The sequence below is a fragment of the Symsagittifera roscoffensis genome, chromosome 4 (assembly GCF_963678635.1).
Source record: "Symsagittifera roscoffensis chromosome 4, txSymRosc1.1, whole genome shotgun sequence".
Lineage (NCBI taxonomy): Eukaryota > Metazoa > Xenacoelomorpha > Acoela > Convolutidae > Symsagittifera > Symsagittifera roscoffensis.
In genome coordinates, this window is record NC_087065.1 from 8,106,538 (window position 1) to 8,124,000 (window position 17,463).

At 32.7% G+C, this 17,463-nt stretch overlaps 3 protein-coding genes across 4 annotated transcripts in view; 1 reads left to right on the forward strand and 2 right to left on the reverse strand.

Moving 5' to 3' along the window:
* LOC134843686 (solute carrier family 45 member 4-like) overlaps window positions 1-14,511 on the reverse strand; it is a 62,013-nt gene extending 47,502 nt beyond the window's left edge. Inside the window, exons 1-3 of one of the 2 annotated variants that reach the window (XM_063859908.1) lie at window positions 14,458-14,511; window positions 994-1,223; window positions 358-641 (exon numbers count right to left, since the gene is read on the reverse strand). In XM_063859908.1, coding sequence (XP_063715978.1) covers window positions 358-641; window positions 994-1,223; window positions 14,458-14,478 — 535 coding nt within the window. In that variant the 5' untranslated portion in view covers window positions 14,479-14,511. Of the gene's footprint in view, window positions 1-357; window positions 642-993; window positions 1,340-3,438; window positions 4,507-14,457 lie in introns of those variants that run through there. The other variant, XM_063859909.1, reaches the window with a different exon arrangement.
* Window positions 1-17,463, forward strand: part of LOC134844719 (stress-70 protein, mitochondrial-like) — a 531,301-nt gene that overhangs the window by 395,934 nt on the left and 117,904 nt on the right.
* Window positions 1-17,463, reverse strand: part of LOC134843663 (zinc finger FYVE domain-containing protein 9-like) — a 412,805-nt gene that overhangs the window by 280,686 nt on the left and 114,656 nt on the right. The gene's annotated exons all lie outside the window — the stretch shown is intronic.

A 17,463-nucleotide genomic window follows, 5' to 3' on the forward strand; every position in this document is an offset into this window, starting at 1 on the left:
ATATTAAACTCAGCAGCAAACGTTTGCATTATACAGCAGAAACAGTTTAACATCAAATTATTAAACTTTAAAAAATTAGGTTCGTATTTTTTGTAGTTTATGTAGTTGTTTTGATTAGAATTGAATTGATCAAATTGAAATAAGCCACGAAAAATGAATACCTTCATAACTCTTTCAAAACTGATGAAGAAAAAGAAATAAACAAAAGCAGATGAATGAAAAAAATGTTAATAAAAAGTTATTTCGGATCAGTTTAATGCCCACGACGCCAAATCGGCTTTAGGGGGGGGGGGAGGGGCAGGGTTAAGTAACTCAAGTAGTTGGAGTTAGGTCTTGACTTGGTTAGTGGTTTCTCACCTACAACAGTGAATACGACAACGAGACTCGTGTAGGAGCTGTCATACACGTTGCCACTCCTCTGGAACTGGTCTCTGGTAGGGACGGCGTCTATCTGGGTGCTGTTTAGAGGCCCCCTCCCCGTGAAGTAGATGATGACATTGCCACTCTGGGACAGAAACAGAGCCCCCACTATAATGATGACTGCAAGCAGCACGATGAACGGTCTCCGTTTGCCGTACTTGAGGTTACACGTGTCGCTTAGAGATCCCAGCAGGGGGGTTAGGAAGAACCCCAGAATTGGGCTGAACAAAGACAAAATCACATTAATTTTTACACTCAGAGGAATTAAAAACAAAATGTATTCTAAGTTTCCCTTATTTGACTTGTGCTTTCAAAGTATGAAGTTAACAAAAAATAAATTCGAAATTGTTTTTATCTATAACAATTCAATGACATAAACACGTAAATTTTAGATTTTTTCATCGTTCTATCAACGGTTGAATATCATTTTGACTGATTTTAATTGCTAATTCCTAAAATTTTATATATGGAATGAAAGTAATAAACGTGAATTTACAAAAAAAACATTTGACACAGGTGTTGTTTCTTGTCAAAAAACTACTCATTAGGTAAGTGATTAAAAAGTCACGTGACCTGAATGCCCAAGTGAAGCTCATGAGGTACTCTGGCACGTGGTACTTGAGAATGAGAGGACTGGCATACACCAGTTCTGCACTGTAGCAAATGTCCAGTCCAGTTATGGCCAATGAGAGTCCGATTAGAGTGTACGTGGACCTGAAGCTCTTCTCAGCTCTCGTGTCCATCAGAAGGGTGCCTTCGTTGTTGTTCAAAGTCTCGTACGAAACCTCCATGTTCGCTGTATTCTTTGTATTATTTCACAAAACAGCAGTAAAGTTTGAATCACAAGTAATTTGAATCTCAAAGTAGATCAAAAGAGATCTTTAACAGACGAAGCCTTTTTACTCAAATGAAAATAAACCTTATTGAAATAAAATCACGTTCAATAAGTATTTAGTGTTTAAGCCATGGGTGAGCTAAAGATGATGTTGTAAATTATACAAAAGTGGTCAGGGGTAGGGGTAGTTAATTTTTGAAAAAAGAGTAACGGTTAAACCCACCCCACCGCTAAACACACCCTTGATTTGACCAAAAAAATGGATCCAAAGACTTACGTTCTTCTAGATAAATTTCTGTTCCTCCACTACAACTTCTGTACGTCACGCCGGGCTGTCTATTTTAGAACATATAGGTTTGTACTAATTCTAAGTCTCAAAAAATAGTTACAAAATCTTGGCGTACGACAAAAACTCCACAATCGGGCGAGGAGAAATTATGCAAAGTTTTAAAAAGAATTCAGTATCGAATTCGAATCAAATAATTGAAGTGAGTGACCTGAAGCAAACACATAATTTATTGTATTTTTTGTAAAATGTAGGAATTCGAAACATGGGATAATGAACGCGCGATTTATTTCTTTATTTAGGACTACGAGCATTTTTGTTTGTGTTTTTTACTTGGCATCAACTCGAGCTAAAACAAACAAGACTGCTCGTATCAGGACGAAGCCCTGAATGTTCCGACTGCCTTTTAAGGTGTATGGAGCACTAATAACATTAAAAAATTCAATGAAATAAAACAAAAGAAATTTTTTTTTCTAAAATGTGAATTTTTTTTAATGAAAATCATCCCCCCACACGCCATATAAAGTACAAAAGGATAGATTTCGTTCCTTGTAACAAATCAAATATGGCAAATAAATTTTTTTCAACCAATTTGGAACGATTTATAAGCCGGATTAAATCTCCGCTTACGCGTTAATAGCGCGAATTATATCGCGCGTTAATTGTCCCAAATTGGTCAAAATGGCCAAAATGGCAATCTTTAAACCCTCATAACATTATGAAAAACGATCACAGGTGAAATATCTTTTCAAATTTAAGCTCAGGACAACAATACGTTTTGAATGATATAAAAAAGTTCCGTCAAAAATGGCTAATTTAAAAAATCGAAATTTGTCTGAAGAAAAAAAAACCATCCCGAGCACAAATATTCCGTTACTTTTGTATCGAATGTAGGAACAATAACGCGTGAAATTCTTTTTCGCGTTTCAAAATCCTTTCTACGCTCATTCTAAAAGTTCCCATTTAACAAATTTGTGCAAAACAAACAAGACTGCTCGTATCAGGACGAAGCCCTGAAAGTTCCGACTGCCTTTTAAGGTTTATGGAGCAGCAGTAATAACATAAAAAAATTAAATGAAATAAAATAAAATGAAATTTTTTTTTAAATTTGAAATTTTTTATGAAAATCATCCCCCCACACTCCATATAAAAAACAAAAAGAGAGATTTCGTTCCTTGTAACACATCAATTATGGCAAATAAGCTTCGTTCAACCAATTTGGAACGATTTATAAGACGGATTAAATCTCCGCTTACACGTTAATAGCGCGAATTATATCGGGCGTTAATTGTCCCAAATTGGTCAAAATGGCCAAAATGGCAATCTTTAAACCCCCATAACTTTACAAAAAAATGATCTCAGCTAAAATATTGTTTCAAATTTGAGCTCAGGACAACAATTCTTTTCGAATGATATAAAAAAAATTCCGTCAAAAATGGCTAGTTAAAAAGTCGAAATTTGTCTGAAGAAAAAAAAACCGACCCGAGCACAAATATTCCGTTACTTTCGTATCGAAGTCGGAACAATAACGTGTGAAATTCTTTTTCGCGTTTCAAAATCCTTTCTACGCTCATTCTAAAAGTTCCCATTCAACAACTTTGTGCAGCAAAGTTTTTTTTCCAAAGCGTAGTCCAGGTTGAATTTTTCTCACAGAAGAATCAAATATCGTCATGGAAGCTTTTTGTGAAGGCACTTTTTAAACATCAAATTAACTTTAATTTTCTATTAAAAACAGGCCTTGACCTCAACTGCTTAACTTTTCAAATAGAAGCTTTGCAGCCATATGCAACACCACTTTTGTTGTTTTTTGGGTTGAATTGGTTTGAAAGATGCTTTTCCAAACACATATTGAACGTGACTGTATAACAAGCTTCGCTGTAGCAATCAAATGGCTGACAAAAATTAATTTTGATATAAATGGGGATTTTTATTTGCGTTATAACTATCGAAATAAATTTTTGAGAAATGGTTTGAAAGTTACCAATTGAATTATAACTCTAATCAAAAAGATTGGTGAGTTAGAAGTGGTAAGAAATAAGTATTAAGCATAAAAGAGTTTTATGATAAAAATTAGCAGAAGTGTAGAAATTTGATTAAATTATTTTTGGACCATTAGAGCTAGTTATGACTTTTGACAATGGTGCTAATGGCCAGTTGAAAGGTTGCAGGGGTAATGGGTATGAGAAAACCATGATTAGAGAATTAATGGGTTGAAAGAAAAGCAGAGTGGACGGCTTAAAAAGAGGCGTGAAAACCCCGGAAGATTACAGGCATCAAAACCCACGGGATTTCGAGAGACCAAATTGAATTGCAAATTTTCCCAGAAGTTTGCGCAGAAAAAAAAAACAAAAATTAATACAATCTACGATAAGAAGAAAAAATAAAGAAAAGCCGCAATTATTTGAAATGCCTCGCAGCTATAAAAAATATTACCAAAAGCCTGTAACTTTAGAATTAAGGAAAACAACAAACATCTGATAGAAATCACAACTCTGGGTTTCAAAACTGAACTCGATAACGTTCTTTTTCAAGTAGAAATCGTTTTATTTTTAAACGATATTTGTTCGGTAAGAATACCTAATAAACGACAGTTAAATTTTGGAAAGAATAAGTTAATTTTGAAATCTAACATAAGATTTATGTAAGGCCAATTTCCTGGTTCAATTTTCCCAGTTCCCAGGAGAGCTTTAGGAAGGGGAAAAAGTCGTAAAATAATTCCAATCCCAAAAGTGATGTTTTTCTTAATCAGGCACACTTCTTCGGAGCAGAGTTGTAAATCTTACTGTTTCGGAAATTTCTTTTTTCACTTTCACCTGGGGAAACAAAATCAATGAAAACGCGGGATTGTCTTGCTAAACAAATAGGATTGTTTTTCCAAAAATCATAATAAAGGTAAACTAATTTTTTTGCCGGTAATATTCAGAAAAATCCAATTTAATAACCAGTTCTTAACCAAATTACCAACAGCAAGAGTAAACAGTCAATATTAGTTTGAATAAGGAAATGATGCATTTTCAAAATACAGGAACCGCAAGATGCCAATGTCAATTAAATGGGACCAAGGAAGTAATTATTTTTGACCAAAGGGGCGCTTCAAAACAAAGCAGAGGTAATTTAGCGGATTCAGTTTCAATTCTGAAACAGCAATTTTGTGCTCTATGCTTTCAATATTTACAAAGAGGATGGCCGATTAACAACTTTAAAAAATGCAGTAAATTCTGTTGAGTTAGTGACAGATTAAATTTCAAGACTACCGAAATAAAAATTTGCCGATGATAGAACCCAAATCGCTCTGGAGATTGGAGTAAAATATTTTTATACCCTGATTTTATGAGCTTGCTAAATTGAACTATCATATGAACTATTGGGTAAAAGTATACACGTTTTAATTGAAAAGTAGGAAGAACATTTAACCCCAGGGTATGTGTATGGAATGCCTTTTTTTTCCATGTTTGGTATTTTTGGTACTTTTTCGGTACGAGACAACGTGTATCAGAATTACATTCTTGTTTTGGTCGCAAATTGAATTAAACTCATTTAGTGTGAAAAAGTATCAAAAATCTATTTCAAAGTGACTAAGAACGAAGGGTGGCTTCGGGTGACAAAATAGAGATTGATGTCGATGACGACTTTGTTCCATCAAATCGACTCAATTCCTGAACAAGCGCATGTGTGAACAAACAATACTATTCAGATGAAATAAAAAAACTGATGAAAAGAAAAACTTGAGGCTATTCAGAGATTTAAACCGTACACTATCCAAGTTTTGAACTAAGATAGTAAAAAAAGTGTCCAAGTTGGTGCCATTCAGTGAAAAATGCTGCAGTTGCCAGCTTCAAAAAAGAGTAAATTCTTAAGCAAAAACCGTAATTCAAACAAGACTGTTTTTTTTCTTACCAGAATGAAGCCCATAATTTATAAATGTTGACTAATAATTTCAAATGATCAAAGTGAAATCATTACACAAACAAAATTATATTAATTTTTTTAAACAAAAATATCACTCGAGAGAGCGTCATAAGACGAAATCTAGCTTGTATTCAGTCGTCTCTGAGCGAGAACTAAAAATATTTTCGTGGATACCTTGTAATTGAGGAAAAACTTGGGATGAAAGCTCAAATTGCTCACAAATAGGAAGCGATAGAATGGGAAAAATTTTACCGTTTGTTAGAATTACAGTTTAGTGGTTCACCAGAAAAAATAGTTCCAAAAATGTTGTCGAAAAACAGCGGAGAAGATTTTTTCAGACTTATTATGGCTACGCTGCGAACCACCCTACCTATCTAGTCAGTATCAGCTTGAAAACTTTTCTATTTAGGCAACAAAAAAAGCAAACTGTTGAAGAAGGCGCATTTTCTAGCAGAAATTGAGTTTTTTTATGCAATCAACCTTTTTTTCAGCTGAAATGTTTTGTTGCATTTTTATTGTAATTGTAATTGAAATTTCAGGCTAGCATTCACATATAGGATTTCATGGTTTTGTAATCATTTAAATGGTTTTGTTATCATTTAAACTTTTATTTTGTTGATTTTTTTGTTTGAATGATTCAAATTTCTTCTTTTTTAGCTAAATTGTTTCAATTTTTTTGGATGCCTAAACTAGAACCCCATTTTCGAAAATTGACTGAACAAAATTTTTAAGGCCAAAGTTTAAAAATGCCCAGACCTTTCAAAATGCCCAGAGTTTTGGCTTATTTTTTTTGTCAAAGTATTATTGTGTTTTCCGAAATCAACTTCATCTTCAAAGATATTTGAAACGTCTATTTTCCTTTTCACTGTTTTATTTGAAAAAAAAATTGGGCAGCTGTTTTTTACCAAAAACCATTGTTTCAATTTTTTAAAATTAGTTTGATTTATTGCTTTTTAACCAAAAACTACTTTTTCTAAGACTTCTCAATGAAGAAATTGTTTAATGACTACGATCCGCATGAGCAAAACAATTTTGGTAGTTTGATTAAGACTTTTGCGTTGATATTTTAATTTTTGTTTGCTTAATACGATTTCAGTAAGTGCAAAGTAGATCATTTCCGTCCATATGACTTGCATTTCTGCAGCAAAATAGAGTGGTCACATGTATCAAAAGTCTTTTTTCATGTATATGAAAGTGTATCGTGTCAAAATGGTTTGATCTTTCCGACGAAGCCTATTTGTTTTCACGAGCAATACAATAGCGTCTATAGTGTTTCGGTTTGATCTAAATACAAATATTTTTGACTGAGTCTATAACGTTTGACAAGAAAATGGTCAAAAAATTGAAAATCACCTTCTCAAAAAACTCGGCAAAAAATGGCGATAAAAATTGATATAAAAATTGCATGGTTGTTTTGGTTATCTTTCTTGTCTTTTTGTATTATCTTAGCGGCTTCAGGGTTTCCGGAAACGTTTTGCATTTGAAAAATTTTTGAAAAAACGCTTTCAACAACTCAAAAATTAATTGATAGTTGTTTGTTTTTAAACAAAATGGTTGATGTCATACGCTTCGAGGCTGTGTTTTGGGTTCAAGCTTGTGAATAGTTTTATTGATTTTTGTGTTTTTGTTTAAAAAAACAATTGCAGAAAATCAGAAAGTTATTCAAAATTACATTAAAAATTCAATCAAAAATCAATACATACAAGACTGCTCGTATCAGGGCTAAGCCTTGAATGTTCCGACTGCCTTTTGAGGGTTATGGAGCAGCAGTAAAACATAAAAAAATTAAATGAAATAAAATAAAATGAATTTTTTTTCTTCTAAAATTTGAATTTTTTTTTAATGAAAATCATCCCCCCACACGCCATATAAAGTACAAAAAGATAGATTTTGTTCCTTGTAACAAATCAATTATGGCAAATAAGCTTCGTTCAACCAATTTGGAACGATTTCTAACGCATATTAAATCTCCCCTTACGCGTTAATAGCGCGAAATATATCGCGCGTTAATTATCCCAAGTTGGCCAAAATGGCAATCTTTAAACCCCCATAACTTTACGAAAAATGGTCACAGGTCAAATATCTTTTCAAATTTAAGCTCAAGACAACAATAGTTTTCGAATGATATATTAAAAAAATGCGTCAAAAATGGCTAGGTAAAAAGTCGAAATTTGTCTGAAGAAAAAAAAACCCACCCCGAGCACAAATATTCCGTAACTTTCGTATCGAAAGTCGGAACAATAACCAAGTATTTGTTGAGCCCGTCTTAATTACACCAAAATTAAAGTTTAACTTCCTCCTTGGATGGTAGAAAAAGAGTCTTTCAACCTTTAGTTATAGACAGTTTGATTTTTTTTGTTTTGGGCAGATGTTTTTTGAACAGTAGCATCTACTGTCGCAACGTAAACACGCTTTCTGTTTAGTAAATTAATGTCAAGTTTTTTTCAGTTCATTAACTTTTTTATTTGAATAAACTTTTGGTTTCTACCCTCCCCTCCTTATATCGACAGAAGCCCTGAATGTTCCGACTGCCTTTTAAGGTTTATGGAGCAGTAATAACATTAAAAAATTAAATGAAAAAAAAATGACATTTTTTTTCTTAAATTTGAATTTTTTTAATGAAAACCATTCCCCCACACGCCATATAAAGATCCAAAGAATAGATTACGCTCCTTGTAACAAATCAATTATGGCAAATAAGCTTCTTTCAACCAATTTGGAACGATTTCTAAGACGGATTAGCTCTCCGCTTACGCGTTATAGTGCGAAATATATCGCGCGTTAATTGTCCCAAATTGGCCGAAATGGCAATTTTTAAACCCCCGTAACTTAACGAAAAATGATCACAGGTGAAATATCTTTTCAAATTTGAGCTCAGGACAACAATACCTTTCGAATGATAAAAAAAAATTTCGTCAAAAATGGCTAGTTGAAAAGTCGAAATTTGTCTGAAGAAAAAAAACCCACCCGAGCACAAATATTCCGTTATTTTCGTATCGAAAGTCGAAACAATTAGCTGACCTTGCCATTTCGAAACACGCCTTTGTTCTAAATTTTCTTCATTTTCATTTACGAGGCCGAAATGTGTACTTTGTGAGTTATAAGCGGATTCTGCAACAAAGCCGCTCTTTTTGATTTTCTTTCGATTTTTCGGTTTTTTTGTTCCGAAAAAATTGTTTGAACACTTGTCTCTTTTCTCCAGAGACCTACAAATACCTAGATTTGCGCCCAACTGGTGCAGTGTACATTTTGTCCTCCAAATGTCGGAAACACATCAATGAACCGAAAACAACCATACAATCATTCATCCGAAACAAAAAGGTTTGCCCTTCATTACGAGGCCAAACTGTGCACTGGATAGACGCACAATTTTGTGTCTTTATGTTCCTGGATTCCAGAGAAAGTCCTCAAATATGTTAAAAATTTATCGCATCTATCAAAAGAAATTAGTGAAAAAAAGAAGAATCCGCTTACAATGCACAGAATGCACAGTTTGACCTCGTAATGTTGATCTGTGAGTTGCAGCAGTGAAAAATTTTATCAGCTACTTGAGAAGCACGCGAAAACCATGTATTTGAAAACTCAAGGAAAAAGTTTCTTAAGCCACAAAGTATAATTTGAACATGATAGATAAAAGTTCCAGCCTATGTAAAATTGTTGTACAAATTATAAATTAAAAGTGATTTATGCGTGTTAGTGATTGAAAGCCAGTTAATAGTCCTGGCATAATTCCGGGTCAATTGACGGGAACTCGAGTGTAGTTTCGGCTAATTGTTTGTTTTAGTTCGAGTTGATGCCAAGTAAAAAACACAAACAAAAATGCTTGTAGTGAAGTCCTAAATAAAGAAATAAATCGCGCGTTCATTATCCCATGTTTCGAATTCCTACATTTTGCAAAAAAAATACAATAAATTATGTGTTTGCTTCAGGTCACTCACTTCAATTATTTGATTCGGAAACAACCGAGACAGCTCGTATCCGCACAAAACCTCAAAAAAGTTCCGATTTCCCTAAATTTACATTAAATTAACATTTTTGAAAAATGGTAGCTATTAACATGATGCAAGTGTAAATCATGCAAAATTGTTTTTAGTATATTACCCATATACATGATAAATTTTATTAGAACAACAGTTATCGCGCTTCATCTAAATTTAACTTATGAAACTTTCCGGCTCATTAAATGTTCAACAAAAAAACGTTCATCAAAAGTCTGAGTAATTTGAAAGTCAACTAATTCTGTAGTGATTCTAATCGTTATGATTCCGCAGGTCTTTTTTAAGAATATGGTTTTCATTTCTGATTGGAACGCAGGCAACGAATCAGGAGTTATTCTTAAATTATTTAGCTGCGGTTTTCTTCCACTTCTTCTATTTGTTCCGACTTTCGATACGAAAGTAACGGAATATTTGTGCTCGGGGTGGGTTTTTTTTTCTTCAGACAAATTTCGACTTTTTACCTAGCCATTTTTGACAAAATTTTTTAATATCATTCAAAAGGTATTGTTGTCCTGAGCCTAAATTTGAAAAGATATTTCACCTGTGATCATTTTTCGTAAAGTTATGGGGGTTTAAAGATTGCCAGTTTGGCCAATTTGTGACAATTAACGCGCGATATATTTCGCGCTATTAACGCGCAAGCGGAGATTTAATCCGTCTTAGAAATCGTTCCAAATTGGTTGGAAGAAGCTTATTTGCCATAATTGATTTGTTACAAGGAGCAAAATCTATCCTTTTGTACTTTATATGGCGTCTGGGGGGATGATTTTCAAAAAAATAATTAAAATTTTAGAAAAAAAAATTTCATTTTATTTTATTACATTTTATTTTTATAGGTTATTACTGCTCCTTAAATATTAAAAGGCAGTCGGAACATTCAGGGCTTCGCCCTGATACGAGCAGTCTTGTTTCTTTTTGGGTTTTACTTGTTTGTTTTTTCTGTGTTAATCATCTAATACAAAACTGAAATTGCATCGTGGCTTCTCTTTTGATGTTTCCTGCTAAATATGATCAATTCAGTTTTGTTTGTACTGAATTATTTTTAAGAAAAAAGTGACAGTTTTTAACAACGTTTCTCATATAGCTGCATAAGGTCACTTTTGCACGTTTCGGCTTAAAAATCATTCAAGTAGTTAAGGTTTAAATTGAAAAATGAAGTTCAAAAATTGTACTTTGCAGTACACCAAATCGAGTACTGTATTATTTACTCAAGTTTCCTTTTGCTTATAAAAACAACAAGACTGCTCGTATCAGGGCGAAGCCCTGAATGTTCCGACTGCCTTTTAAGGCTTATGGAGCAGAAATATTAAGAAATTAAAGGTAAGAAAAAATAAAATGAAAATTTTTTTTCTAAAATTTGAAATTTTTCATGAAAATCATCCCCCCACACGCCATACAAAGTAAAAAAAGGATAAATTTCGCTCCTTGTAACAAATCAATTATGGTAAAAAGGCTTCCTTTAACCAATTTGGAACGACTTCTAAGACGGATTAACTCTCCGCTTACGCGTTAATAGCTCGAAATATATCGCGCGTTAATTGTCCCAAATTGGCCAAAATGGCAATCTTTAAACCCCCATAACTTTACGAAAAATAATCACAGGTGAAATATCTATTCAAATTTGAGCTCAAGTCAACAATACTTTTCGAATGATATAAAAAAATTCCGTCAAAAACGGCTAGTCAAAAAGTCGAAATTTGTCTGAAGAAAAAAAAACCCACCCCGAGCACAAATATTCCGTTACTTTCGTATCGAAAGTCGGAACAACAAGACTGCTCGTATCAGGGCGAAGCCCTGAATGTTCCGACTGCCTTTTAAGGTTTATGGAGCAGCAGTAAAACATAAAAAAATTAAATGAAATAAAATAAAATGAATTTTTTTTCTTCTAAAATTTGAATTTTTTTTTAATGAAAATCATCCCCCCACACGCCATATAAAGTACAAAAAGATAGATTTTGTTCCTTGTAACAAATCAATTATGGCAAATAAGCTTCGTTCAACCAATTTGGAACGATTTCTAACGCATATTAAATCTCCCCTTACGCGTTAATAGCGCGAAATATATCGCGCGTTAATTGTCCCAAATTGGCCAAAATGGCAATCTTTAAACCCCCATAACTTTACGAAAAATGATCACAGGTGAAATATCTTTTCAAATTTAGGCTCAGGACAACAATAGCTTTTGAATGATATAAAAAAATTTTGTCAAAAACGGCTAGTTAAAAAGTCGAAATTTGTCTGAAGAAAAAAAAAACCCACCCCGAGCACAAATATTCCGTTACTTTCGTATCAAAAGTCGGAACAACAACAATTTTCATTAAAATTCCAGAAAGTCTCAAATTACTAAATTTATTATATTAATTTAAAGTTCATACGTAATTGTCCTGAACCGTTTTGTTGGATTCAATATTGATACGGCAACCTATTTTTTCCCACACGTTTGTAGAAAAATAAGATGAAAATAAGAATTGTGTCCAATGTAAATCATGAGATTCTAAAGCCATATTGGTTGTAACTAAGCTGATTATTAGACAAAACATGAACATTTGTTTGTAAAAGAAATTGTTTGTTGTTGAAAGCATTGGAGTAAGCCGATTTTAGAGGTTGGTCTATATATCTCTTATGTTTTCTGGATATTTTTTTGTATTTTGTGGCAATTATTGAGTTTTTAAGATTACTTTGAGAAACAAAATTTTAAAATATTTAGTCATAGGAATAAAGAGCAATTGCTTTGTTTGATTACAACCATAGCTCAGAGCACAAAGTGGAAGATTGGAAGGTCAAGGTGGCTTAGCAATGAAATTGGTTAATTGTTTTGTATACCCAAAAACAACAAAGCGGAAGTCATACTGTTTTCTATGTGCTTGTGCAATTGCTGGCAAAGTTAACAGCGTTATTGGAATTTTTTCCCAAAAACAATTTTCAAGTCCATAAAACTTGTAATTCAGCGAATTTGCATATTTAAATTTATTGGTAGATTTTTCCTCGAACGATTTTTTGCGGAGTGTGATTGCTACTGTTTGCTAGGACATTTTTCGAATCCTTCTTTAAATATTTTGATTCATCAAAGACTTTTCGCTTAAATGGCATATTTTTTTTCAATAATTTTAAAGCAGATATGAAAATTTTAGCTGCAGTTTTTTTTTCAATATGCGGTGGGAAATTTAAAACTTCTTCGTTCAGTTCACTCTAGGCAAATTTTGTAACACTGTATCACTCTTTTGATAATTTATTTCCATTTTCTCGGCTATAGGCCAAAAATGTGCCCAAAGGTCCATTTTCTTCAGATTTTAAAATAGCATTGTAATCTACCACAACCCGCATCTAGTTTCAAGCGTTAATAATCGATTATAATTTGATTTTAGTACAGTCTTACCAAAATTGAGAAAAAAATGATTAAAACCAATTAATAATTGATTACAACCTCTCTTTTTGAAATCAATTATAATCAAGTACAATACATTATAATCGATTATAATCGATTACTATAATCAAATTTCTAATTTATTTGTTTTGCAGAAAAATCCATTGAAATTGATTATAATTGCTTATAATCCCTTTTGTTTGTTCATTTTGTCTTTGACCTTTCACCTGAATAGCTTTTATTTTATGTTTTACGTAGACGCTGGCTTATGAGAAAAATCGGAAAAATTTTTTTTAATCAATTTTCAAATCAATTCACACTTATAATTTTTTTTTTCATTTCTTCTTGATTATAGCTGATTCATGATGCATATTTAAGTTTTTTTGATAAACAAATATCAGCACACTGCTTTAGTTTCATGTTTTATATAGAACAACTGTATTTTACCTACCGCGAGATTCTTTCAATTAAAATGAAGGTATCACTATGAAAATTTCGTGGTAAATCTTTGTGTTCAGAAAGTTTTGACAAAAAAAAGGATTATAACCTTTTACAATAGATTAAAATTGATTATAAAAGATTATAAAAGATTTTCGGAAACGTTATAATCAATTATAATTGATTATAACTTATCATGACGCCACAAAAATGTTATCATTATAATGGATTACAAATCGTTTAGACATCGAAACTTGGTGCTTATAATTAATTATAATTTTGATAAAATTACAATTATAATTTTAATAAAATTGATTATTTTCTCTTTTGACTGAGTGCGGAAAAATCAATACTGCAGATTTAAAAATTCACTTTGAAAACTTGATTGAGATATTAAACAAGTTATTCTTTCAACTGCCCTACTCTCCGACCTCCCTTAAAGAGAAAAATAGTTGCTGCAGAAATTTTGATCAAACAAACGAAAAAGAAATGAAAGAAAAATAATTATTCTAATTTTTGTTTCACGCGCAATTTCATGCTCCTAGGAATGTTTTTAGCTTCCTGTTTGGTGATAATTATATTTTGAATTAAAAATGCAAACAAAACGCGTAATTTATCCAAATTGGCCAAATAAGCATTTTCCAAAACCCGAAAAATAATCACATGTGGAACATATTGAAAATGAGAGCGAGCAATGTTATCCATTAGATGGCTTTAGAAACTGTTGCCAAAACGCTCAGAGAAAAAACCTAAATTTGGCTGAATAAAAAATGAGACCTCAGTTTTAAGTATTTTTTCATTTTTTGGGAGTCGGTATAAAAAATTTCAGATGGAAAAAATTTCTGTCAAGAAGAAAACAGTTTGAAAAAACCACACCTATATTAAAACTCTATTGTTTCTTCAAACTAATGGAAAAACAAAACTGTTCGTATAGTCTTGCTATTCCTCCTCGAAATCTTGCTTGTGCCGATTGCTCTATAAAGGTTTTTTTTTCAGCTGATTTTACGAATTAAAATTTATAATTAAATTTATTTTTTAGACTGCCAAAAAATAATCGTAAGTGACTGGAGAATAAATTCGGTACGTTTTCATTAAAACTTGTAAGTTATCCAGAGCCCTTTTTGTTCTGTACAACATGGCTAAATTGACGGATTTTTAAGCCCAAAAACTTATAGAATATGACCACTGGTAAGAAAAATTCACTTACCGTTCCGCACAGGAGTTTCATGGGTCATAATTGACAATGTCAATTTAACTTCATTTTCCTTGAATTTCCTAAACAATTGATTTTAATTAAATTAAAAAAGATTGATATGGTTTTTTCCCAAAATTAGTCCAAAGTTTTAAAACGTTCCAGTAAGTTGCAAAATTGACGGTTGCTAGCCAATCGGTCATGATGAGGGAAGTTTTCGTTTTAAATTCAAATGTTTAAAAATTCGAATTGAACCAGTTATGTTTACTTTTCTTGCGAAAATTTTTTTTGGGTGTTTTTTGTAAGACTATGATCGGAAGGTTATGTGCTACTTGCAGTAATTGGTTATCTTTATTTTGATTTAAAAACGATTGCCTTGTTTTCTATTTTTTCGCTTCATAGTTCCTTTTTTTCTCATAGATTTTTTTAGTAATTTAAATTTTGCTGTTCTATTTTTACTTTTAACCCATTTGACAACCCCTACTTCCCTCGGGTGTCATTTTTCAGCGATGCGACGCAATTATACAACTTTTTGATCAAACTTTCAAAAAAGCCCCGTAAAAACGTCAATTTTGGCCGGTTTTTTCAAGAAAAATTCCAAACGTCAGGACACATTTCAGTTTCCCCCGCTCCACATTTCAATAACTCCCCCACCCCCTTTGTAGCACTACCCCCATACATCATTCCTGACGTTTAATTGAGGAGAAAGGATAAGTTTTAGGGGAATTAGTTTGGGGAGGGGTTAGTATGTGGGAGGGGAAGGGCTCGTATGGGGAGGGGGGAGGGGGGAGGGCTCGTATTGTGTTAATTGTGAGAGGGATATTTTTTTGAAAAAAAAATATGAAAGTGAGTAGGATACAAAATCAAATACGTTGTGAGAAACACATTGCAATATTCGAAAACAAATTGAATCTAATTTATACAGATTACTCTCCATTATAATGGTTTTTAACGGAACTTTAAATTGATTTTAATCCAATTAAATTTTTTGAGGTTTAAAAATCAATTCAAGTTTTAAAAGTGTAATCAGGAGCGGATATAGGATTTTCTCGAGGGTGGGGGACGGATTTTGTCGAAAATTGTCGAAAATAATATTTTATTTTTTACGCCGGCCGAATTGATTTTCTGAGCCCTCCCAAATCACTATAAATACCCCCATTTTGACCAAATTTTCTGCGTCGCAGGCAAGTTTTTGAAAAAACAGGCCAAAAAAGGCGTTTTTAGCCTTTTTATAGAAAATTTTGACAAACAAATCGCGTTTTTTCGGCGCGCGCTCCCATTCCCCCCCCCCCCCCAATCCGCTACTGAGTGTAATTATAATCCCTTATAATGGAACTATTTTTGACATGTTTCTCGTAAAACTCCAGTGCGGGTTTGAACTCGGAAAGTCAATATCATTGTTGGGGTAAAAAAATCTGTTATTTGATCCCCAAAACTGGTCTGAATAAAAAACCAACCCAGGAGAGCATAATCTGTGTTCGCTTAGAGAGCCAGAACATATTTTTGAGTAAATTTAGAAACAGGTATTGAACAAATTGTGTTGCCTCAACCAGAAATGTTTTTTTTTCTGTACAAGATTCAACTGCGTTCAGTACAGAAACTGGAACGTGATTTAATGAGTATTGCTTTTAAATCTCGAATGACCGTTTTATCCTACAGGTAGTTTAAAAAATCATATTTTAAATTGGAGTCAAATTTTAAACCATAAAACTGATATTTAAAAAAATGGTAAGTTTCTTCAATCACCGAATCCGCTCATGAACAAAAATTTGGCTGGTGAAATCTCTATTTGAATACCATCAATCGCCTAGTAGTATAGTAACCTGTCAGTTCCAGATAAATTAAAAGGGATTGGCTTAAGTGAAAGATTTGGCTTAATAGAAAGATTAGTAGAACACCACTCAGCCGTGGGGGGGGGGGGGGGGGGGGATTTCAAGTGCATGTAAAAATATTTGGCAGGTCAACTTCGCTGGTTGACTCAAGCATGAAAACATACGTCACAGCAATATCTGCTAGCATTAAAAGGAATTTTGAAAAGTTTTTTTTCAATGTCTGATCTTGAATTGAAATAATTGGAATAACCCTCAATACCGTCTAATTGAGAGACTTGCCTCTTGTTGCCTTGCCGTCCGAATTTCCTGTCATAGTTCAGAAGAAGGAAACGTGTTACCATATAAGACATGTACGGAAACGCCAAGCAGCGTTGTTGGAAAACCTGAAAAAAAAGTGAAAGTGATAGCAATACACAAAGGCAGAAACAAGAATGATCTGATTAAATGTTTGACAAAAACTTGCCAAATACTGGTAATAAAGAGATTGGTCTAAGAAAGGACCAATCTCTTTCATAATGGTGTTTGGCAAATTTTGCGAGAAGCTAATATTCATCACGTTGAATTAAATTTCCATATACTTTTTAAAAAAACTAAAAATAAGCATTATTGATGCTCTTCTATCGTGTTTTGAACAAAACATGTTTCGTTGAACTAATCAATCTACAGCTTTTTTAGGCTCAGAAACAGTTTTTTTTTAAAAAACGTTTGTGTTTTTTTTGCCAATTCTACAATTTTGTTTTATCAATCACGAATCAACTGACAAAATCTTAGAAAATTTTTACTATCTAAGAACTATTTTATATCTAAGCAGCTTACATTTTCTATACCTAAAAAAACTCAGAAATGGTTAAAAAAAAATCTTATTAGCGGAGACCTAAACTGTTTCAATCACAATTTTTAGTTAAATATGTTCAAGAAAAACTGATTTTATACTCAAAAGGGTTCAGTAGTTAAGCTATACTGAGTCTGTAAATAACCCTTTCAATTTGTTTCGACTAAACTTTTTTTGTTTTTTTTCCCTCTTAAGCCATCAATTTCTAATCCTACCAGAATTTTCTAATACCTAAAGATATTATTTTTTAATATTTAGAAAAAAAATTGATCTCTACTCTCAAGTTTTGCTTCATTGCCAAGGATCCAATAGCAATGATCTTTTATTTTTGCTTTGAGAGGCTTGAAAACGTACAAC